We start from the raw sequence: 23902 nt of genomic DNA on the forward strand, positions 1-23902 counted from the left end.
CTTATCCCAGCGCCGTGTCCTGCTGCTGTCCCTTATTGATGATGTCCCTTAGATTTCCCGGGTTTCAAAGGAAGCAGCTCCTCTCCCTCCCTCCCTGCCGGCCAGGGAGGAGGGAGGCTCCAACTGTGTTGCTTGGCTGCGTTGCTCACCCAATAAGGAGTCTAAGAACAACTGGGGGGGGTGGAGCTTGCATGCCTTGTGCCGATCAAATAGGCAGCGTTGCCTGGGGACTCGCCTTTGCTCAGCGCTTCCCAGCGGAGAGGTGACGGTGGTTTCCCTTGCTGCGTCCCCTTTGCCGGGTTGCTGCGCTGTGGGAACCACCGCTTGGGGCTTCGTTTGGCTGCTGGCTGGGCTTTCTGCCTTTGGCTCGGAGGCGCTCAGAAGTTGAACATACCTGTGCTGGGGAAATCCCTTATTTTGGCTGCTGATCCCTTATTTTCGAGGCTTCTTGTCCCTTATTTTCAAATCTGTAAGTTGACAGCTATGGTTATATCCTTTTCCCGAGCACAAAAGTCCCTCCTCTACACGCCCACCAGGAAGGGGTGTGCAAAGTTTACAGCGTATCGCGTCCACCTTATGAACATAGGACCACCCCACTTCCCCTGTTAATCGTTGTGCAAATATGGTCAAAGCCCCCTTCTATCTGACGAATGCAATATACCGCAATTTGTCCCAGTTACATGTGTTAACCACATATGCAGGCACAAGCTAGTTTCTCATCTGATAAAGCTAAAAGGCAAACCACAATTTGCCTACCAGTCCCGGGTGCAAGAGGTCTCCATGTCTGGGTCTCTGACCACAAGCCGCGTGTCTTACAAGCATTGTAACCACGAGTTCTGCTAAATGTGTATATCTGTCACCTTGAAACTCTTTGTGGTCAGCTTTCAGATATATATATTCTCAGCTTGTGGTCACCTATCAGTTATACCTTCTCAGTATTTGCAACCCTTATCAGATTCTACCTTGGTTCTCAAACTTAATCCATTCCGGAAGTCTGTTCCAAAACCAAAGCGTTCCAAAACCAAGGCGCTATTTCCCATAGAAGGTAATGCAAAACGGATTAATCCGTTCCTGACTTTTAAAAACAACCCCCAAAACAGCAATTTAACATGAATTTTACTATCTAACGAGACCATTGATCCATAAAATGAAAACAATAATCAATGTACTGTACAGTGGTACCTCGGGTTACAGACGATTCAGGTTACAGACGCTTCAGGTTACAGACTCCGCTAACCCAGAAATAGTACCTCGGGTTAAGAACTTTGCTTCAGGATGAGAAGAGAAATCGCGCGGCAGCAGCAGGAGGCCCCATTAGCTAAAGTGGTACCGCAGGTTAAGAACAGTTTCAGGTTAAGAACGGACCTCCAGAACAAATTAAGTTCTTAACCAGAGGTACTACTGTACTATAAAATAAATAAGACGGTATTGTAGATGATAAAAATTAAAATTCTTATTTTTTCTTACCTGCACTGATGATAGTCATTGTTTCTGCAGTCACACAATCAATCAATCAGTAGCTGAACTGGGTTCCACACAGTCACAAAAACAAATGAAGCGAAAAAGCCTCGAAAACAAAAACGCAAAATAAATAGCAAAAGCACCAAACGTAATCCGTTCCGGAAGTCCCTTTGACTTCCAAAATGTTCGAAAACCAAGGCACAGCTTCTGATTGGTGCAGGCGCCCTGGAAAAAATAGCCAACAGCCTGTTCGGATATTCGGTTTCCAAAAAAAGTTTGAAAACTGGAACACTTACTTCCGGGTTTTCGGCGTTTGGGAACCAAGGCGTTTGGGAACCAAGGTACCACCGTATAATAAACACAGAAGGACACTGATAATTTAGGTTAATGTGCAAAAATAGGCCACAACTTTATTGGTTACAGATGTGAGTGGTTTGACTTAGGCACTGGGTGACACCAGAATATATCCCGACTCCTGCAAGGAGTCTCCTAAGGGTAAACCACTGGAAGGGGGAGCCTTAAGATTGAAATAAAAAATAATAAATGTTCATAAATGTACCAAGCAAACATGTACATAAATATATAAACCACATGTCTGAAGCAGCACAGAGAAACAGCCCTGGAACCATTTTGACTCCCAAACTGACCAAATGATTTCTCTGCAAGGTCGAAGGAAAATGGAAAGGCCTCCCCACTGTCTTTTCCTTCACAAATCCTGCCTTAAGGGTATGTCTGTGTATGAATAGGGTGAGGCTGTGACCTGGCTCAGGAACTAAGTATTTATCATTACAAAAGACTGGCCAGGCTCCCCAGGGTATCCAATCAAGTGAGCATTAACAGGTAACCTGCCAGACAGGAGGTAAACAACGCACTCAGATTTCTGTTGTAGACCACCCTTTCTGTGATGTAGGTATGATGTTTCTGGGGGTGGTCTTGGACTCCAGGGCAGGCAATTTAAAATGTCTATATAAGAGCGGACACAGCTTTGTTCTGGGTCCTCCTCTTTTCCTGCGTGAGAGGGGAGCACCCTGTTGCAACAGTTCAACAAAGATCAGGCTTACAAGCTGCTTTGCTTCTCCATATTCTCTGGTTGGCCTCTGTTATTTTCTCCGACCGATGAAGAACCTGCAAAGGACTCTATAAGGGCTCTTGTGTCCCCCATAAGGGAATAAGGGCAGATTTTTGTTTATTACATGATATACATCAAATCGGGGCGCCCCCAGGGGCCCCGGTGGGTCATGACATGGTCCTAGTCCATGACCAAGCTTTGGACAGGATCCACACCCTGGGGGCAGGTAGAGGCAACCAAAGGCTTCCCTAACAAAGTTGTGACGATTGCTACAAGCTAGGCGAAAACCAAAAGGCTGGTGCCAATTTGCCAAGTGGGGAAAATTCCTACCTGGCCCCACCAATATGGCGGCCGACATATGTCCCTAGCTAGGTCAAGTCATACGGAAGCTTAAAAAGAGGGCGGGTGGACTGGGAGATCCGGACAGGAGGCGAAAGGAGGTCATGCTGCGCTTCAGTTTAAATATCCTGTGGCCACGCCCCCGACCACCCCAATTGGTCAGCTAGGGGTGTGATGCGGCCGGGAATCTCGGTGACGTGGGCGGCAGTCCTCCGCCCCCAATCCAGGTCTCTGGGGGTCCCAGATGCCAGTTAGCAACACGCCCCCGCCCCCGGGAAGGGGAGCAGATTTTGCAACTCCTGTCAAATTCTACACACACACACTATTGTCCTACAGACAATTGCTTAAGAACATCCTTGTTGCATAAGCACATCCTTTAAAATGTCAGAAGTATGGATCAAGGTCTTTAGACCCGCATGGGAAAGCATTACTAAAAGCATCCTTAAAATTATAAAAACATGGAAAGGGAATTTATATCTCACAGGTGTCATCTCCTGAACGTCCCAATTGTGAAGCCTTAGCTAGTACAACCTGCCTGTGCCTGGCATCTTCCCTTAATACTCCAAATATTAGCTAAATTATAACATTTATTAATTAAAGAATTTAGGGGGATCTGTCCACTCACCCCACAAACTTATAACAGTCATGTTATGTACTGAAGTTCTCACCCTGGGCCAGCAGGGGGACGCTGTAGATAGTTATGCAAATGAAGGCTCGAAAGTGACGTTCAGTGATTGGATAGTTTGTATGCAAATGAAGGGTCGAAAGTGACGTTCAGTGATTGGATAGTTTGTATGCAAATGAAGGGTCGAAAGTGACGTTCAGTGATTGGATAGTTTTAGAAAATGGCAACAGTTACATTGTTCTGGAGTTCTATATAAGCAGGCTGACTGAGCTCCTCAGCCAGTTCTGTTCCAGCTTACAAATAAAGAGTTGCTTTGGAAGAATCGCTGTGTCGTCTGATATGTAACAAGTCACCTTTGAGTTCTTCTGTGATTTCTGGACTCTAGGCCTTTAAGATCATAAGTATAGGAAGGAAATGAGTCATTTACATTCCACTGCTGTGTGTGTTTTGATGTTTTCTTAGCATTCTTAAGTCTATTTCATAGTTCAGCAGAGCAGCTTGCAATGCTTTGAACACTGGAAATAAATTTAGCCAAGAGGCATTTGAGAGGAGCTCAGATTGAACTAGCAACTTAACTAGTCTGTTTCATAAAGGGTCGAACGTGAACTGGGATCAGTTCCTTTTGGGGCAGCTTGAACTTGAACTAGGATTCCCTAGCTGTTCCAGAGACCTTGTGTGTAGGATGACGAAACGCAGAGAGTGTTGGGACCCCCGGTGCCAGAATAAAGGGGATTTTCACAGGCTTCATTTGGAGAGAGGCAAGAGGCTGCTCAAGAGCTAAGATCAACCCTTTGCCTGTTCCCCAGAATGAACTTTGAGTCACCAGGTGTCATAGGGGCCCTGCCCATCTGTTTAAAAAAAAGACTCACAGTGGGTGGTCTGGTTTTGGATCTGGCCCTCAGGTTAAAAGAAGTTCCCCACCCCTGATATTTTTTTTAAAGCCACAGCACAAAAGGAAAATGGATTGGGAGGGAAGAGAAAGAAAGCAAACTCAAGCACAAGGTTCTTAGCTGCAATAAATTAGTATACGTAAATTTGTGGAAGATCATGGCCACTAGTCCCATCACCTCCTGGCAAATAGAAGGGGAAGAAATGGAGGCAGTGAGAGATTTTACTTTCTTGGGCTCCGTGATCACTGCAGATGGTGACAGCAGCCACGAAATTAAAAGGCGCCTGCTTCTTGGGAGAAAAGCAATGACAAACCTAGACAGCATCTTAAAAAGCAGAGACATCACCTTGCCAACAAAGGTCCGTATCGTTAAAGCTCTGGTTTTCCCAGTAGTGATGTATGGAAGTGAGAGCTGGACCATAAAGAAGGCTGATTGTCAAAGAATGGATGCTTTTGAATTCTGGTGCTGGAGGAGACTCTGGAGAGTCCCATGGACTGCAAGAAGATCCAACCTCTCCATTCTGAAGGAAATCAGCCCTGAGTGCTCACTGGAAGGACAGATCCTGAAGCTAAGAAGAGAAGACTCCCTGGAAAATACCCTGATGTTGGGAAAGATGGAGGGCACAAGGAGAAGCGGACGACAGAAGATGAGATGGTGGGACAGTGTTCTCGAAGCTACCAGCATGAGTTTGACCAAACTGCGGGAGGCAGTGGAAGACAGGAGTGCCTGGCGTGCTCTGGTCCAGGGGGGCACAAAGAGTTGGACACGACTAAACAACAAAATTTGTGGGGACATACTAAAAGGAATCAGGGAACACCTATTTGGGACGCCTTAAGCCCAGAGTGACTGGGCTGTTCTCCCAAAGAAATAACATCCATCTGGGCTGAAGCAATGTAGCTCAGCAACAGATCCGCCTTGCCCTCTGTCATTTTGTGGGGAAATTTATTCCAAGTACCCATAGCGACCAGAAATCAAAAGGAATTCGGGTGCCAAAAATGGCAGATCCCTGTTGACTGAAAGCCGTGCTGATGTAACATTGCTCATAATTTTCAGGCATTTCTGTAAATCACTCCAGCAAACGCTTTGCAAAATTATGGGGTTGTGTTATCTGACATTAATTCCACTCAGAGCAAACTACATATCTCTGGTCCATCCATTTCAATGGGTCTCCTCTGAGTAGCTTTTGCCCTGAGCACAGCGCACGCTGTTTAAGAGAGGAAAGAGGGGCAGCTTAATTCTGAATACAACCTAATACATTTTGTTCTAAAACTGACATGTTAATAGGCTTAGAATAAAAAAATGTAAGCAATAACAAAAGAAAGAAAGAAAGAAGGAAGGAAAAATCAGAATTTAACAAAAATAATTTATTATAGAATGCAAGGGGAAAGGTAGAAAGAAATATAAAGAAGTTGAATTGCTGTGGAGGGAAGTAGAGGGTGGGAGGTGGGTTTTATAATTAAGTCTATAATTATGCAGCTGTTGTAATTAAGGTATTGTATTTTATGTGAGGAAATCATTGGGAATTCTGGTTATTATGTATATATGTTAAGTTTCAATAAAGATCTTTGAAAATTAAAAAAAAATTCTGAATACAGCGTGCATATTTTTGCATAGTCACACACACCCGCACGCAAAAAAACCGGACATGACTTAGATCCATTCATTTCAATGGGTCTACTCTGAGCACTAGCGCTTACCTGCCCACCTTATTCCTGGGGAGGGCGGTGAAGATGGGCAGTTTGATCTCGGATACAAAGCCCTTTTTTACGCACGCGTTAAGGAAATAAATAAAAGAAGCGCTTCCCCCCTCCGGCTCCCTTTAAAGATGCGTGACACGGCAACGTGGGATTTTATTTCTTCATTTTGGGTGCGCCAGGCGGCTGCAGAGCCCAGGCGCGACCAGAAGAGGGCGCCGCATCAGAGACGGTGGTGCTGATGTTGGTACCCAACCTGCTGTTCCCAGAAGCGATTAAGGTTTCAGGCACCAGGAATAGAGATGCTTTGGGAGGAGGAGATAGAGGAGGCCGGAGGCTTTCTGCTTGTGATGGGCAATACTAAATGGATGTCCTGCCGGCTCCGCTGCCTCCTGTTTCCCACGCCCTCCCCAATTGATCTTAAAATGCTTTCCCTTTTTAGTTCAAGCTGTGCCAGAAGAGCATCTTCGTTCTCCAACTGGTGCGATGCTTCCTCTCCTCTGGCGAGACTCCAGCAGGCAGAGAGAGAGAGAGATCAGGTCCGACTTCCCGCATTGCAGGGGCGGGGTTGGGATGGATGACCTCAGGGGTCCTGCGATTCCTTTGGAAGGAGAGCTCACCAAAGGCTTCATTTCGCCTCCGACGGGGAATTCGACCCACAGGATCAAGGGGGTGGAGCGTCTCCTCTGTGAGGAAAAGCCTCTGGGATTTTTTTTTTTTTTAGTTTGGAGGAAAAGCGATTTAAAAAAAAATTGCACTTGATTTATTTATTATTAATGTTGCAATACATATATGAAATCTTTACATATTGACACATATACATTATATTCGTAAATCCACACTTTCACATTTCATTATGTACCAGCGTTTATCCATTTCTTATTTCTTGCCCTGTGTCTTCACCCGACCTTGTTATTATTTTGTAGCTTTATTATTGAGATTGTAATTTTGTATCTTAATAATTAAACATTCAATCTTCACAGAACTCTAGCCCAATGGTTGCCATCAATTTGATTTGAATTAATTTTATAATTAAATGATTTTAGAATGATGTATTATTTTATTGTTGTTAGCCACCCTGAGCCTGGCTTTGGCTGGGGAGGGCGGGATATAAATAAAAAATTATTATTATTACTATTATTACTATTATTATTATTAATCTGCTTAGCTTAGCTTAGCTTAACTTAACTTTGTGAAATCAGTCTATACATATCAATAAATTCTTGTTGGAGCATCTTTTGGTCATGTATTCTTCTACACATAGGAAAAGCGATTTAAAAAAAACATAACAGGAGTTTACAAAATGATGCTTGACCTGGAGGAAGCGGGCGGAGGAAAGCTCTTCCTCCTCTCTCGTAAGACTAGGGAATGTGGACATTCAGCGAAGCAAAGATCCAGCACAGTCCTTCATAGCTGGACTATGGAACTCCCTGCCACATGAGGCAGTGATGGCTTTAAAAGAGAATTCTTGGTGGCATTGTAGGAGATGATATTGACACACAGGGTTGTAAGCTGTTTTTATATGCAATGACAGCAGCAAGAATATTATTGGCACAAAAATGGAAGCAAGAAGAAATACCGATGAAAAAAGAATGGAGGATGAAATTGATGGACTATGCAGAATTAGATAAATTAACAGGAAGGATTTGAAACCTGTGGGATCAGAGATTCTTAGAGGACTGGAGTAAATATATGAACTATCTGAAAAGTAATTGTGATGAACAGATTATGCTAGTAGGACTGCAAGAAGTTGTGTAAGGTGGGTTTTCTTGAAATATTACAAGAAAGACTATGAAAAGAATTGAGGACAACTAAATGCAATATAAAAATTAAGAAATGCAGAATAAGTGATAAAGAACGGAAAATCATCAGAGGTGTTGACGGAAGTCTAAAACATTGTATAAGATGAGAAGATATGTTGTATGACTGTTGGGACTGATATGTTAACAAATCAATAAAAAATTATAATAAAAAATAAAAGAGTATTCTTGGAGAAGAGGGCTTTTGATGGCACGATGGCTGTTCAGCCTCCGCAGGTGCAGGCAGAAATGCTTCTGAACATCGTTGTTGTTGTTTAGTCGTTTAGTCGTGTCCGCCTCTTTGTGACCCCCTGGACCAGAGCACGCCAGGCACTTCTGTCTTCCACTGCCTCCCGCAGTTTGGTCAAACTCATGCTGGTAGCTTCCAGAACACTGTCCCACCATCTCGTCCTCTGTCGTCCCCTTCTCCTTGTGCCCTCCATCTTTCCCAGCATCAGGGTGTTTTCCAGGGAATCTTCTCTTCTCATGGGGTGGCCAAAGGATTGGAGCCTCAGCTTCAGGATCTGTCCTTCCAGTGAGCACTCAGGGCTGATTTGCTTAAGGATGGAGAGGTTTGATCTTCTTGCAGTCCATGGGGCTCTCCAGAGTCTCCTCCAGCATTCTGAATATTGGTTGCTGGAAACGACAGGAGGGGAGAGAGAGATCTTGTCCTGGGGTGCTGCTTGCAGGCTCCCCGTGGAGGAATCTGTTTTGAGAAAAGGACAATGCACTCTAGGAGCCTGCCTTTAATCTGACTGAATGGCCAGACGCTTGTTATGTTCACTCAGTGCATTTTTTTCCTGGGGGAACGCAGGAGTACGCACACCCTTAAACATTTTGTGAATCTAAGTTTGGCCTCATCGGGGGGCAGTATTTCAATAGGAGTAGGGAAGTGAGAGTACCCCTAAACATTTTATGAGGGGAGAAGAAAAAGCACTGTGTTCACTGCTGCAACTACTGTAGAAAGCTCCCTACTTGCCCTGCGTGGGAAATTTTTATTATCTTGTTCTGAGCCAGTACACGCCAATCATTGGTGTCCAGGGAGCACTTATACCTGTGCTAACGGAACAGAGTGTCCACGTTTTATTTATTTATTTCATAAAGTTTATACGCCGCTGGGTTGTTTATATACGTATTTTAAAAAACCTCAATGCAAAAAAAAAGATAAAGCAATAAGATTTGCCGCTAGGGAAAATTAACAGCAGGAGTGAAAGCCCTTAGGAAATAACAATAGATTTAAAAGCAGGTGAAGACCTGCATTAACTTTCTAAATGTCTGGGTAGGCAGATCTCCCTGGCTTCAGTTGCCCGTGCTCTGATGACCTCCCGCTTGGACTACTGTAATATGCTGTCCGTGGGGCTACCCTGGAAGACTGTCCAGAGGCTGAAGCTCGTATGGGACTCGGCTGCTGGGCTGTTAAAGGGGCAGGTGCATGCTCTCCAAAGTAAGGCTTTCCAAAGTAAGCATGAAGGTTTTCAGAGAGATTGCTGCCATTGCAGTCCAGGCAAAACACTCAATGCTTCTTCTTAAGTTTCCAGCTCATGGTTTGCCCAGAGGAGACAAACCATGAACCTGGGTTGAGATGACACACTAAATCATGGCATGCTCAGAGCAGCAGCAGCAGCACCAGAGAAGGACAGCTGTCAGTTTTCTCTCCAGGAACTCTCTAAGGCATGGTTTGGCTTAGTGTCATGTCAACCAGCTCTCTCCAAGTAGCAACTGATATATAAAGGTAAAGGTAAAGGGACCCCTGACTGTTAGGTCCAGTCGTGGCCAACTCTGGGGTTACGGCGCTCATCTCGCTTTATTGGCCGAGGGAGCCAGCGTACAGCTTCCGGGTCATGTGGCCAGCATGACCAAGCTGCTTCTGGCGAACCAGAGCAGCGCACGGAAACGCCGTTTACCTTCCCACTAGAGCGGTACCTATTTATCTATTTGCACCTTGACGTGCTTTTGAACTGCTAGGTTGGCAGGAGCAGGGACCGAGCAACGAGAGCTCACCTTGTCGCGGGGATTTGAACCACCGACCTTCTGTTCAGCAAGTCCTAGGCTCAGTGGTTTAACCCACAGCCCCACTGATATATAAACAGATACATAAATGAGCATTTATCCCATGAACACAACCCCTTCACTCTTCCCCCTTTGTGTCATTAAAGCAGGGAGTCTTTAATTAATTAACCGTCGTTGAAAATAGCCAGGATATTGTACATTGCAGCAGCCTTTGGCTATGTGCAATAAAACTGACCGACTGACTGACAATGTGTCCATCATAAGCCAGGCGCTAAGGGCCACCTCTGCCCATCACTCAACAACAGAGCCGGCTCTGAAAGCCTCCCACCCCTTTCTGGGCTGGCCATTTCCCCCCAGGGACATTCCCTGAGCGACCAGATTGGATTTCTCCCCATTTTCCTTCCGCCACCTTGCAATTCTCTTTGCTGTGCGGTTCTCTTTCGCCTGCGACTTAAAACAAGGGGCAGGGCAGGCAGTGATGGTTGGTCATGGTTTCTCCCCCCTCCTCGAGGAAGCTATGCTGACGTTTGTTTCTCCTCTGCCGGGTTGGTGGGGAGGTAGTTATTTATTTATTTCGAAGGGGCTATAAATTAGGATAGCGAGAGCTGGGAGGAGGAGTGCACTCAGCTCTTGACAGAAGCCGGAGGAAAAACAGCGCCTGTGGAGTTTTCCTTGCTGCAGACATCCATCCTTGGGAAGCAGACATTCTCTCTTCCTGCCTACACAGATACCCACCCCCCCCAAAAGATGAGAGGCCTCTGTTTTTACCTGCTCTCCATCCTCTGCCTCGCCTCCTCCCAAAAGGTGCCCAGGCTGAAGCTCAATCTGCAAGGTTTGTGAGACGACTATTTTTTTATTATAATACTGTTTGCAATTTCTTTTTTAAAAAAGCCAATCTTGCATACATTTTAGATGATCTAACCAGAAACATTCCCTCCCCTCAAAGAAAAGGGGGGTGTATATATAATAGCTTTTAAATTTATTTAATGCATGGTAGTTGCGGGAGATTGGAAATAAGAACAGGTTAGAATTGCTTCTGTTCAGCTTTCTGCATGAGAAACTATTTGCAGATTTGCAGAGTTCAGGACATCTTAGGTGGTCGCTCTGCGTTTGTTGGGGAGTCAGGAGGGGGGGCTCACCCCACCAGCCTGAAAATTTGGGGTCTGCTGAGCCTTTCATGGTCAGGGTCCATTTGTGGGTGTTGTCCCCCCAACCCAGCTTTGGTAGAAAAACAGATACATAACCTAAGATGTTATGCATTCCTTTTGCACAGAGGCATGTTGGAGGAGGAGGAGGCGGTTGCCACGGAAACCTGTTTATCATTAAGCACATTTTGGAGAGGACCGGGTCTGGCTCAGTCACTCTGCTTGTTTTCATCTCTCGCTCTCAAGTCTGACAGTGAGGGATTTCACTTGTGGGCAAGATGGGCAGCCCCATCTACTCAGAGTAGACCCATTGAAAGGATTGTTTTCATTGGGTCCACTCTGAGGACGCCTAGTGCCAGAGGCAACACATGAGAAGCTGCCTTTTACCAAGACAGGCTCATTGGTCTCTGGAGCGCAGCATTCCCAACACTGACTGGCAGCTGCTCTCCCGGGTTCCAGACCAGAAGTCTTTCCCAGCCCTGCCTAGGGATGATGCCTCTGGGGATTGCATGCCTTCTGCACGCCAGGCAGGTGTCCTGCCAACAAGCCGACTCAGAACTTCAATACCCCACACCCTGTTGCCAGACAAAAGTCTCTTTTGAATGAAGCCAGCCTGCAACTTGCAAGGAAAGCAGTCAGGTCACAGGGTAGGGCAGCAAAGGCAATTATTATTATTATTATTATTATTATTATTATTATTATTATTACTACTATTATTAGCCTTCTTTTGCTGGCTGCAGCCTGACACAGCAAAGTGCATTCCAAGCGCACCCCTCCCAAGGCAATTATAACACCATCTGCCCGTTCCTTTGGGTCAAGACGTTTTGTTTTGCCAGACCTGGCAGTGCACATGTTTCTTGCTGGAACCAAATCTTGCTTGCTGTGCAATGCAGATGTCTGGGGAGGGGGACAGATGTGGCTTCCAGGCAGATAATCCCGCTGCCAGATCAGAGATGAAAGGCGGGCGATGTCCCTGTGTCACTAGACAGCATTGGATGGGGGGTGGTTTCCTTTATCTATTTGCACTGGGGCTTCCTGAGCAGGCGCAGTCTATCTGAGCAGATAGAATCCTGGTTTTCCGAAGCAGCGCGGAGAGGGAGGCCCAACAGGCTTCAAATATTGTTGTTGTTTAGTCATTTAGTCATGTCCGCCTCTTCGTGACCCCCTGGACCAGAGCACGCCAGGCACTCCTGTCTTCTACTGCCTCCCGCAGTTTGGTCAAACTCATGCTGGCCGCTTCGAGAACACTGTCCCACCATCTCGTCCTCTGTCGTCCCTCCATCTTTGTGCCCTCCATCTTTCCCAACATCAGGGTCTTTTCCAGGGAGTCTTCTCTTCTCATGAGGTGGCCAAAGTCTTGGAGCCTCAGCTTCAGGATCTGTCCTTCCAGTGAGCACTCAGGGCTGATTTCCTTCAGAATGGAGAGGTTTGATCTTCTTGCAGTCCATGGGACTCTCCAGAGTCTCCTCCAGCACCATAGTTCAAAAGCATCAATTCTTCGGCGATCAGCCTTCTTTATGGTCCAGCTTTCACTTCCATACATGCTTCAAATATTACATAAGATAATGACAGGTTTTTTAAAAACATATCTAGGGTTGGTTGGAAGATTTGGAGCGAACGCCTTCCTTAAATCACTTTTGCAGCTTTCAGGTGTGGTCCTTGCTAGTCTGCAGCAGGGAAGGCGCATCAGTCGGTGGTAGGGCATCTGCCTGGCTTGCAGAAGGTCCCGGGTTCAAGTCCTGGCATTTCTAGATAGGGCTTGGAAAGATCCCACCCGCACCAGTGCCTGAAACCCTGGAGAGCTGCTGCCAGTCAGTGTGGGCACTTCTGAGCTCGATGAAGCTCTGTCTGGGTATAAGGCAGCTTCCTCTGATCCTATACTGAGCCATGAGCTCAGTGGCAAAAGCCTGAAGGAGCCTGAACATCATGAGCCGTAGTGATGAGTGCTTTGAACTCTGTAAATCGGTGGTGATAGGCAATCAGGGATGCTGCAGTGCAAACAATTAGGGACCAAACTCGTTTGTGAGCTACTCTGAGTGATCCTAGGATTAAGCATCACCATTGGGTGGGACGAAGTTAACCTCCACACCTTAAATTTAAATCACACGACTTCCCACCACTCGGGAATCCTGGGAACTGTGGGTGACTGCTCACCAAACTGCAATTCCCTGCACCCGTGAACTACAGTTCCCACCATTGGGCTCTAAATATAGGGTGTGTCCGAAGCTGAATTGCTTGTTTATGAAATGCCATCGTCGCCTTTCAAGAGGCACACACCTTCCTAATGTACTGTGCATTTTATAATCGTGAAAACATCCATATTCGCAATTAAAATCATTTAAACTTCAGAGGCAGGAGTCTCATTTCAGAGAAGGGAGAGGGCTGTGTCATCGTGAGACCAGCTGCCACTTCTGTGGAATGATTTCAGCAGAACTTGCTGGGGAAACTGTAGTTCAGGGGTAGAGCATTTGCAGAAGAGTCCAGGTTCAGTCCCCGGGATTTAAAAATAAAAATAAAAATCAGGTTAGCAGATGAAAGTGGATTTTGTTTTCCCCCGGCCTCAGATCCTGGAAAGATGCCGTCACTCAGAGCTGACAAGCCTGCTCCAGATAAAAAAAATAGTCTGATCTGGTAGGAGCTGGGTTTCCTACATCCCTAATCCAAGACCCCCACAATTTTTCCTGGACCCATAGACATCTGGGGCGGGTGGCAAAAAGCCTCTTGGCTTATCTCACCCTTGTGATTCACAGATGTGTGATTTGGAGAGGCGAAAGCATCTTCCAGCTGCAGATCAAGGAGTTTCCATCTTGATGTTGTTGGGCAGAGCAGCGGCTCTGGGGCAGAACATCTGCTTCGCCCCGCTTTCAATGGCCACCCCTCTCCCTCTGAAAACCCAAAGAGCTGCTACCAGTCAGTGCAGGGAATACTGAACTGGATGGAACCTGGCTTGCACAAGGCTGCTCTCTGCGTTCCTCTTTACACAAGCATGAGGACTGGGACCTTGACTGTTGTTTTTAGGGGAAGGAAGTGGCCCAGCTCAGCGGCTAGCGCGATCTGCTTCGCTTGCAGATGGACCCGGGTTCAATAGCCAGGAGAGACCCTCCGTCTGAAACCCCAGAGAGGCGCTGCCAGTCAGTGTGGGCAATACTAAGCTAGATAGACCAAGGACATAAGGCCAGCTTCCTGAGAGCCCCGTGCCACTAAATAGGCCATTTCGGCAGCGAATGAATCAGCTTAGCAACCCTTTAATAGAGGGGCGAGGCAAATTCATGGAAGAGAAGCCTATCGTTCGCTACTATCCACAATGATTATGTTCTCCGTCCTCGGTTGGACTCTGGAGGCCAGTCGCTGAGAAACACAAACGGACAGAGGTGTTCTTGTGCTCGGATCCTGCTGGGGGGCTTCTCATTGGGGCACCTGGTTGGCTGCTGTGAAAACAGGATGCTGGATTAGATGGGCCCCTCTGGGCCTGATCCAGCAACCGGGCTCTTCTGAGATTCTTGTCGAACCTCCAGGTCCAGAGGCAGTCTATCTGGACTTCTAGGTAACCGGGGGCATTTGGCTGCTGTGAGAGGCTGGACATTGGGCCTGGCCAACATTTTCACTCCGACTGTGTTGTTGTTTTGTTTTATTCTGGGGCTAAGGCCTCGAATGCAAGAACGCTTTGGCTTTTATTTATTTCTTGCTATTGCGTTCATGTTCCACCTTTTCCCTCTACGGAGCTCAAAGCGACACACGTGGTTCTCCTCCTCATTTAATGCGCACAACAGTCCTGTGAGGTAGGAGAGGCTGAGAGGCAGTGACTGGCCCCCAAGTGGACAAGTGGAGATTTGAACCCTGGCCTCTTCCAGGTCCTAGTCTGACACTCTAGCGACTACACCACATGGGGTCTTTTGGGGGGACGGGGATGGACATAAGAACAGCCCCGATGTGTCAGACCAAGGGAAGCCCACACATGAGGTCTGAAACCACCAGCTCTCTTCCTTTACGCTGCAAGGCGAGGCTCTCCCTGTGCCCTAATGAAGGGGGTAGACTGCCTTTGTAAATGGAGGTTCCATTCTGAACGACCACGGCTAGCAGGAAGAACCCTCTGGAGCAGGGTCCATCTGAGGGGGTCTGGCCTAGACCAGTTCCCCACGACGGCCATCCAGACGCTCCTGTGAAGCCCTCCAGTAGGCCCCAATGGCAACAGCCTTCTCCTGTTGCATTGATACAGGTAGACTGCCTCTGCATCTGGAGGTTCCATGGGGGTCTTCATGGCTAACTACAGCTGTTAAAACCCCCTATGCTGGCACAACTGGGGTCTAGACCCTACTGCCCCATCCTGCCCCCTGGGATCTGAGCAATGTCTAGTAGGTAGGGGAAAAATGGCCTTTGAAGAGGCCAAGCAGCTGTTTGTCCCCTTTACTGCAGAAAGATGCACTCTGCACATCCTCAGAGAATCTCTGCACATCGGGTTCTTCTCAACGCTTTGTAGAAGGTAGGAAAGGCACTCTGCACCTCCTCAGGGGATCCCTGCACACTCGGAGGTTTCCCAGACCAGACAGTGCTGCTTTCAGGCATACCTGAGACCTGGGCATCTCTTTCCCCTTGGCACCAGAGGCAGTGCCACACCTGAGATTGGATTGCAGGGCCTGGCTGGGAGCCAGCAAGACAGCCGCTCTCTTCCAAAAACAGGAGGCTTTTTTTTGCAGAGAAACAGAGGAGGAGGAGATTTTATAGACTGGGTCAGGCTAGACTTGGCACTCTCTGCAGTGCGGATAAAAAGAGAGCTGCGAGCTCCGAGAGGAGGGGAGGCAGGGAACACAAAAACAACGCCCCAGATTCATTCTCCGATAAGCGGTTGCCACCCACAGGGCTCGCCCTAGCAGACCCAAATTGCACACTGCTCCTCATCACGACACATTTGTTAGAAAAGCCCCCGGAAAGGAAAGCCTGTGGCTTTAAGCAGCATTTCTGCAAGATAGAGAGAGAGAGAGTCTCTCAAGGACCAGGTGGGATGCTCTGCTTTCCTGCCCTTTCAATGCCCATTCTGGGTTCCCAGTTCAGCTCCCCCATTTGTGGATGATGGACAGTTTCCAGCCAAGAGTGACCTTGGGGAAATTTCCCCATAAACGCTCTCCCCGCTCCTCAACCCCACTGCAATGTTGTTGTTGTTGTTTAGTCGTTTAGTCGTGTCCGCCTCTTCGTGACCCCCTGGACCAGAGCACGCCAGGCACTCCTGTCTTCCACTGCCTCCCACAGTTTGGTCAAACTCATGTTGGTAGCTTCGAGAACACTGTCCCACCATCTCGTCCTCTGCCGTCCCCTTCTCCTTGTGCCCTCCATCTTTCCCAACATCAGGGTCTTTTCCAGGGAGTCTTCTCTTCTCCTGAGGTGGACAAAGTATTGGAGCCTCAGCTTCAGGATCTGTCCTTCCAGTGAGCACTCAGGGCTGATTTCCTTCAGAATGGATGGGTTTGATCTTCTTGCAGTCCATGGGACTCTCAAGAGTCTCCTCCAGCACCAGAATTCAAAAATGTTAGCACAGGGCAAAGGAGCTAGGGAGGTTTGAAGCATAGGATTGCAGAATCGCAGACCTGGAAGGGATCCAGAGGGATCTAGTCCAAACCATGGCATTGCAAGAATCAGTCGTCCCCAAACCTTTGCTCCATAAAGTAAAAAGGTAAAGGGACCCCGACCGTTAGGGCCAGTCGTGGACGACTCTGGAATTGCGGCGCTCGTCTCGCTTTATTGGCCGAGGGAGCCGGCGTACAGCTTCCGGGTCATGTGGCCAGCAGGACTAAGCCGCTTCTAGCGAACCAGAGCAGCGCACAAAAACGCCATTTACCTTCCCGCCGGAGCGGTACCTGTTTATCTACTTGCACTTTGATGTGCTTTCGAACTGCTAGGTTGGCAGGAGCAGGGACCAAGCAACGGCAGCTCACCCCGTCATTGCGGGGATTCAAACTGTTGACCTTCTGATCGGCAAGTCCTAGGCTCTGTGGTTTAACCCACAGCGCCAACCCACCCCTAATGTCCCTTTCCCCTATAAAAAAGCATTATTCAGAATAGCAGTTTGCACGATAAAAACACGATCACATTCGAAACATTAACGGTTAATTGCAAATGTAACCAAAACTGTTCAGATTAATTAATTCAATGAATGTGTTCTGGTGATGCCAGCTTTTCGGAGTCTGGTGGTCATTTACACCCCCAGTGCCCCCCCCCACCGCCTCTTGGCACCCCCTAGGTAATTTCACCACCCTCCAGGGGTCGCTACCACTCGCTTTGGGGAACCCCTCATTTAAATGTTGAGCAGGGCAGTTTGCTAGGGGCTTGGAAAGGATGTTCTGAGAATGCCAGTGGAGAGGTTGGTCCATCAGGGTGAACGGCGCAGGGTCACACTGGCCTCACTCTGCTCTCAGGCAGCTCCCTACCGGCCGGCCTGCTCACAACCAATCCGGGTGGAGGAACCATTAGGCGGCTTCCTCCTCCTCCTCATCTCCCCCAGCATTGCACTTTTCAGAAGGAGGAGGAGAGATGCAAAACTAGAATTAGTGAGTTCCTGCCTGCCATTGGCTTTCTGGCGCCACCTACTGCCGGGCTCCTTGCCTTCCGCCCAACCTGCCCCAATGGGCACCATAGATCAGGCACACCCAAACTCGGCTCTCCAGCTGTTTGGGGACTACAACTCCCATCATCCCTAGCTAACAGGACCAGGGTCAGGGATGATGGGAGTTGTAGTCCCAAAACAGCTGGAGGGCCGAGTTTGGGGATGCCTGGAGTAGTATTTTGTACATACAAGACAACGGCAAGAATCCACCGACAGCATACGAATCAATATGGCTAACCTGATCCAAAACACCCACCCCACTCACACATGAAAATAAAATTCGCCACAGTCAATAACAAACAAACAACCACACCCTAAACCAGGCATAGGCAAACTCGGCCCTCCAGCTGTTTTGGGACTACAACTCCCATCATCCCTAGCTAACAGGACCAGTGGTCAGGGATGATGGGAGTTGTAGTCCCAAAACAGCTGGAGGGCCGCGTTTGGGGGGTGCCTGCCATAGATGGATGGATAAGATACAAGATCAATCCGTGACGGGGAATTTCAGGTTCAGAGCCAAGGGTGGCCCTCCAGCCTTAATTCTCCAGCCCTGCTCATGGGGTGTAATTAAAACAGGACGGGTTTATTTTTAATTGTATATTTTTGTAAAGAGCCCACCGCCGCTCTTGGTTTCTGCGCCACCACCCACTGTTCAGTGTTCTCCTCTACCCTTTCCCCTCCTGATTTTATTTTTTAAGCCCATGTATTATGCATTAACTGCATTAATGTCGCCGCCGTGGAAGAGGAGCTCTCTGGACAGATGAGGCAGCAGAATGGAGCTTGTTCCGTTGTACACGCGCTTAAGTGGAAGCCAGTTACCGTTTTCTCTCTCCGAAGAGAGAAAGCAGAACCTTTTTTCCAGTCTGAGGGCCATGATCCCTTCTCGGCAGCCTATTTGGGGGCCACAGAGGGGGCGGAGCAACAAAGGCAAATCTTCCCTCTATGCAATCATACAGCTCCTCTACACGCACGCCCCCTTCCTCCAAGGAGACCTCAGGGCCCAGATCCATTCAGGCTCCAAACTGCCGTGCTGGTGCGGACAGGACGTTAACATTTCGAAAGACGGCTTTATCCCTTGCACGCCCAGCAGGTTGCTGAGGTTCGTGGGAGAGTCTCTCCTGCAAGTCGCAAAGATCTCCGAAGCCTGCTCTGTAGGAACTCTGAAACCAAATAATCAGAAATCTTATAAATCTCTGAAAGTCACTAAATAATAACTTTATGACCACTCACACCTCCACCACATATGTACAGTGGTACTTCAGGTTAAGTACTTAATTCGGTTAAGAACAGTTTCAGGTTAAGAACAGACCTCCAGAACGAATTAAGTTCTTAACCCGAGGTACCACTGTAATTATACAACCTTTAGAAGACATCTGAAAGCAGCCCTATACAGTGGTACCTCGGGTTAAGTACTTAATTCGTTCTGGAGGTCCGTTCTTAACCTGAAACTGTTCTTAACTTGAAGCACCACTTTAGCTAATGGGGCCTCCCTCTGCTGCTGCGCCGCTGGAGCACGATTTCTGTTCTCATCCTGAAGCAAAGTTCTTAACCTGAAGCACTATTTCTGGGTTAGTGGAGTCTGTAACCTGAAGCGTATGTAACCTGAAGCATCTGTAACCCGAGGTACCACTGTATTGTTGTTCCTATTTTTTCACCGCATCTCCAACAATGACCAATACGACCCCCTCTCCTTTCAGATGCCCAGAGGTTCAATTTCAGTGAACGTGAGAGACCGGCGGCCATGTTCCACGAGCCCGGCTCCAACCAAGTCCTCGTCGGAGGCCGGGGGAAGCTGTTGCTCTTGACGTTTACGGACTCCGAAGTCACTCCGAAAGAGGTACAGAGCTTCAGGTGGCGCAGTTAATCTGTGCTGGACCTGGGGGAGGGGTTACCGAGAGGCGTGGTCAGAGTCCGGTCCTGAATTGAGGGTCTGGAGACTGTCCACCAAGGGCGAAGCGGGGTCCAAAGCAGGAAGCCGGGCGAAGTCAGGAACTCCGGAAGGACAGGTCTGGGTGCTGGCCGAAACGGGTTTCCAACGATGTTGCTCCCGCAACCTGGGACTGGGCTGACTGGCCTTTATCTTCTCTGAGGCCAGGGGCGGTCCCGGCCCACAGGTGACCCGCCTCTCCTGGCCTTAAGACGAGCACTCCTCCTGAGAGAACTTAGTTCCCTCCGCCTCTCTGCCCTGAGCCTCTGCAGCTCAGGAGAGGCTGGAGGGTTACTGGACCCAGAGGCAGCCTCACCTTCCCCTGACAGGGCTGGGAGAGGAGCACCTGCAGGCAATGGGTCCTCCATCACCTCCGGAGCCAGAGCGGATTCATCTGGTGTCTGCTCCTGAGGATCCGGCACAGGTGAGGGCCCTTCAGATTCAAGCGCCTGCCCCGGCTCAGCTGGCCCTGGAGGCGGGGACTCCTGTGCAGGCTGGGATTCCCCTGGTTCAGCCTCTGAGTCAGACTCCCAGGCCATCACATAATCTGTGGAACTCGCTTCCAGAGGTGGAACACATTGCCAGCAATCGGAATGGTTTTAAAAGAGGGTTACATAAATTCATGGAGCCCCTTGGTGGCTACTAGGCCTGATTGCTGGGCTCTGGAAGCAGTGATGCTTCTGAATGCCAGTTGCCGGAAAACTGCAGCTAGGGAAGAGTTGCTCTTGAGTTCGAATCCTGATTGCGGGTTTCCCTTTGGGGCAGCTGGCTGGCCACTGTGAGAACAGGGTGCTGGACTAGACGGGCCATTCCCCTGATCCAGCAAAGCTCTTATGTTCTGAGGTCAAGGCTCAGAAGGGCTTGTGTTACTAGGGAGCACGTTTCTCCCTAGGAGGTGTCCGTGGTGCTGAAACGAACAACCAGGGAAGGGATGTAGCTCAGCTGTAGAGCTCTTGCTTTGGTTGCAGAACGTTGCAGGTTCAATCCCTGGCTTCCCCGGGCAGGGCTGGAAATCTCCCTTTTCCGAAACCCTGGAGAGATGTTCCCAGTCATTGTAGATAATTATTTATTTATTTTTATTTATTATTTATACCCCACCCATCTGCCTGGGTTTCCCCAGCCGCTCAGGGTGGCTTCCAACAAAAGATTAAAAATACATGAAAACATCAGTCATTAAAAACTTCCCTAAACAGGGCTGCCTTCAGATGTCTTCTAAACGTCAGATAGTTATTTATTTCCTTGACATCTGATGGGGAGGGAGTTCCACAGAGAAGGCCCTCTGCCTGGTTCCCTGTAACTTGGCTTCTCGCAGGGAGGGAACCACCAGCAGGCCCTCGGAGCTGGACCTCGGTGTCCGGGGTGAATGATGGGGGTGGAGATGCTCCTTCAGGTCTACTGGGCCATTTAGGGCTTTAAAGGTCAACACCAACACTTTGAATTGCGCTTGGAAACGTACTGGGAGCCAATGTCGGTCTTTCAGGTGTTATGTGGTCTCGGTGGCCGCTCCCAGTCACCAGTCTGAGAAAACGTCCGGCTCAGTAGAAGGCAAATTCCTGAGTTCCTATCCTGATGTCCTCTTTCTTGTGAGCTGCATCCTGGGACCAGCGTAGAGCGAAATAGCCTCCTAGTTTTCGCGGGGGGCATAGGGTTGGTGCCCCCCAGTTTCCTCACCATGGTCTCTCTCCTTGCTCCAGGTCCCCCTGAAGGCTGATGAGAAGGCAGAAAAGGACTGTAAAAGCAAGCCCAGAGCAGCGTGGGTAAGGAGTTGTGGGGACCTGGATCAGTGAACTACAAAATGTTTCCTAAGTAAGAGGGGACAATGGTGGGGGGCGTGTCTCAACTTCCTGCCCCACTTGTGCTGCAGCGCCACCAGTGGCTGGAGGGGGTACTGCAGCGCCAGCAGGGATCACGTGACGATGCAAGGAGCCAATAGGATCCCAGCTGGCCCAATTAAGCTACCGCTGACTCAGGTCTCAGTCTGCGCAATGCATCTTTTAGGGGCCACCCTGACAGAACTCCCGGCCTCCATGTTTGTTGAGGACCTTTCACAGATGTTAAGCCAACAGCTGGCACAGACCATTGTGTAAATCTCCTGGGATCAGCACCTCCACAGCCAATTTGGGCGCCTGTTTTTGGGATGCATTTTGCTGTATAACCCACCCAACCCTTAGGGCTAGAAAGGCTGCATTAAATTACCGTGTTTTTCGCTCTATAAGACGCACCAGACCACAAGACGCACCTAGTTTTTGGAGGAGGAAAACAAGAAAAAAAATATTCTGAATCTCATAAGCCAGAACAGCAAAAGGGATCACTGTGCAGCGAAAGCAGCAATCCCTCTTGCTGTTGTGGCTTCTGGGATAGCTGCGCATCCTGCATTCGCTCCATAAGATGCACACACATTTCCCCTTACTTTTTAGGAGGGAAAAAGTGAGTCTTATAGAGCAAAAAATACGGTAAATAGTTGGCGCCCCCCAGTGGCAAGGAGGGCATGGTTAATCAACTCATGCTCTCTAGAAATATATTATTTTACACACACACACCCATATATACCGTATATATACCTTTATTTCTTCTCTGTTTTCTGTATCCCCCTCCCCTGTTTTTTTATTTTAAAAAATGCATTTATTGCACTGAAAATGTTAAATGTAAATATTTCAAATGTGTGTGTGCATATGCAAAATGCAAACTCATGTTTTCCAGCAGCATGAGGTTATCAATGGCAAGGGGGGTGGCTTGAGGAACAAAGGTATTTCCCTACAACTTCCCCCCAAGAGAAACAGCGGCAATTTTAAAATTCACACTGGAGCACAGATCACTTTTTAACAGAGTAGAACTGTCCCCTACTCTAACAAATATACATTGCTGCTTTTATTGTGGTGTGTAGTGGTGTTGTTGTTGTTGTTTAACAAATATCGATGGATTGATTATATTGAAGCCATCTTGAAGGATAATAATAATAATAATAATAATAATAATAATAATAATAATAATTTATTATTTATACTCCGCCCATCTGGCTGAGTTTCCCCAGCCACTCTGGGCGGCTCCCAATCAAGCGTTAAAAACAATACAGCATTAAATATTAAAAACTTCCCTGAACTGCCTTCAGATGTCTTTTGAAGAGAAGATAGCTGCTTATTTCCTTCACATCTGAAGGGAGGGCATTCCACAGGGTGGGCGCCACCACCAAGAAGGCCCTCTGCCTGGTTCCCTGTAACTTGGCTTCTCGCAGTGAGGGAACCGCCAGAAGGCCCTCAGAGCTGGACCTCAGCGTCCGGGCAGAATGATGGGGGTGGAGACGCTCCTTCAGGTATGCTGGACCGAGGCCGTTTAGGGCTTTAAAGGTCAGCACCAACCCTTTGAATTGTGCTCGGAAACATACTGGGAGCCAGTGTAGGTCTCTCAGGACTGGTGTTATGTGGTCTCGGCGGCCGCTGCCAGTCACCAGTCTAGCTGCCGCATTCTGGATTAATTGCAGTTTCCAGATGCCATGGAAGTGTAGGTCAGAAATGTTAAAATAAATAAATATGCTTCTGTGTTTTTCCTCTCCCCTCCCCATCACCTTTCCTCATAGGAGGACTGTGACAATTTCATCCAAGTGATTGAGAAAGTGGACAACAAAATGATGGTCTGTGGAACCAACGCGGCTTCTCCCAAGTGCTGGTTTCTGGTGAGCTTGAGAAATATCAGAGTGGCGGATGGAATCTGCAGGTGTTTTGCCTATTTTCATTTCATAAAAATTACCGTATTTTTCGCTCTATAAGACGCACCAGACCACAAGACACACCTAGTTTTTGGAGGAGGAAAACAAGAAAAAAAATATTCTGAATCTCAGAAGCCAGAACAGCAAGAGGGATCGCTGCGCAGTGAAAGCAGCAATCCCTCTTGCTGTTCTGGCTTCTGGGATAGCTGCGCAGCCTGCATTCGCTCCATAAGACGCACACACATTTCCCCTTACTTTTTAGGAGGGAAAAAGTGAGTCTTATAGAGCAAAAAATACGGTATAGGTTGTTTGATTCGAGGTGGGGAAATCTACCCTCAGAGCAGTTTTAAAAAGAATAAAGCAATGAAATTATCTGTAAAAACAATTTTAAAAAAACGTGGCAGGAAGGAACATGAAAATCGAGAGGCCACGAGTTCAGTTGATATGTTAAAATGCATTCATTTTTCTTTTTTGTCTCTTTACTCCAAGGTCAACACCACAACCTTCCAAACGGACAAGCAAGGCCGGAATATCACCGCTTCAGGGGAAAACATCTCACCAGCATCACCATCCCAGAACGCCGTGGTCATCACTGTAGGTACGGAGTAAAGAAAGGCACAGAGGGGTCTCCCTGGCTGGTTTTGT

At 48.0% G+C, this 23902-nt stretch overlaps 1 protein-coding gene across 3 annotated transcripts in view; it reads left to right on the forward strand.

Moving 5' to 3' along the window:
- Positions 1 to 10287: 10287 nt before the first annotated feature.
- LOC128403839 (semaphorin-7A-like) overlaps positions 10288 to 23902 on the forward strand; it is a 28181-nt gene continuing 14566 nt past the window's right edge. The window contains exons 1-5 of one of the 3 annotated variants that reach the window (XM_053368935.1): positions 10288 to 10719; positions 19325 to 19464; positions 21249 to 21311; positions 23129 to 23224; positions 23747 to 23855. In XM_053368935.1, coding sequence (XP_053224910.1) covers positions 10635 to 10719; positions 19325 to 19464; positions 21249 to 21311; positions 23129 to 23224; positions 23747 to 23855 — 493 coding nt within the window. In that variant the 5' untranslated portion in view covers positions 10288 to 10634. The remainder of the gene's footprint in view (positions 10720 to 19324; positions 19465 to 21248; positions 21312 to 23128; positions 23225 to 23746; positions 23856 to 23902) is intronic. The other 2 variants (XM_053368938.1, XM_053368936.1) reach the window with 2 other exon arrangements.

The sequence above is a fragment of the Podarcis raffonei genome, chromosome 16 (assembly GCF_027172205.1).
Source record: "Podarcis raffonei isolate rPodRaf1 chromosome 16, rPodRaf1.pri, whole genome shotgun sequence".
Lineage (NCBI taxonomy): Eukaryota > Metazoa > Chordata > Lepidosauria > Squamata > Lacertidae > Podarcis > Podarcis raffonei.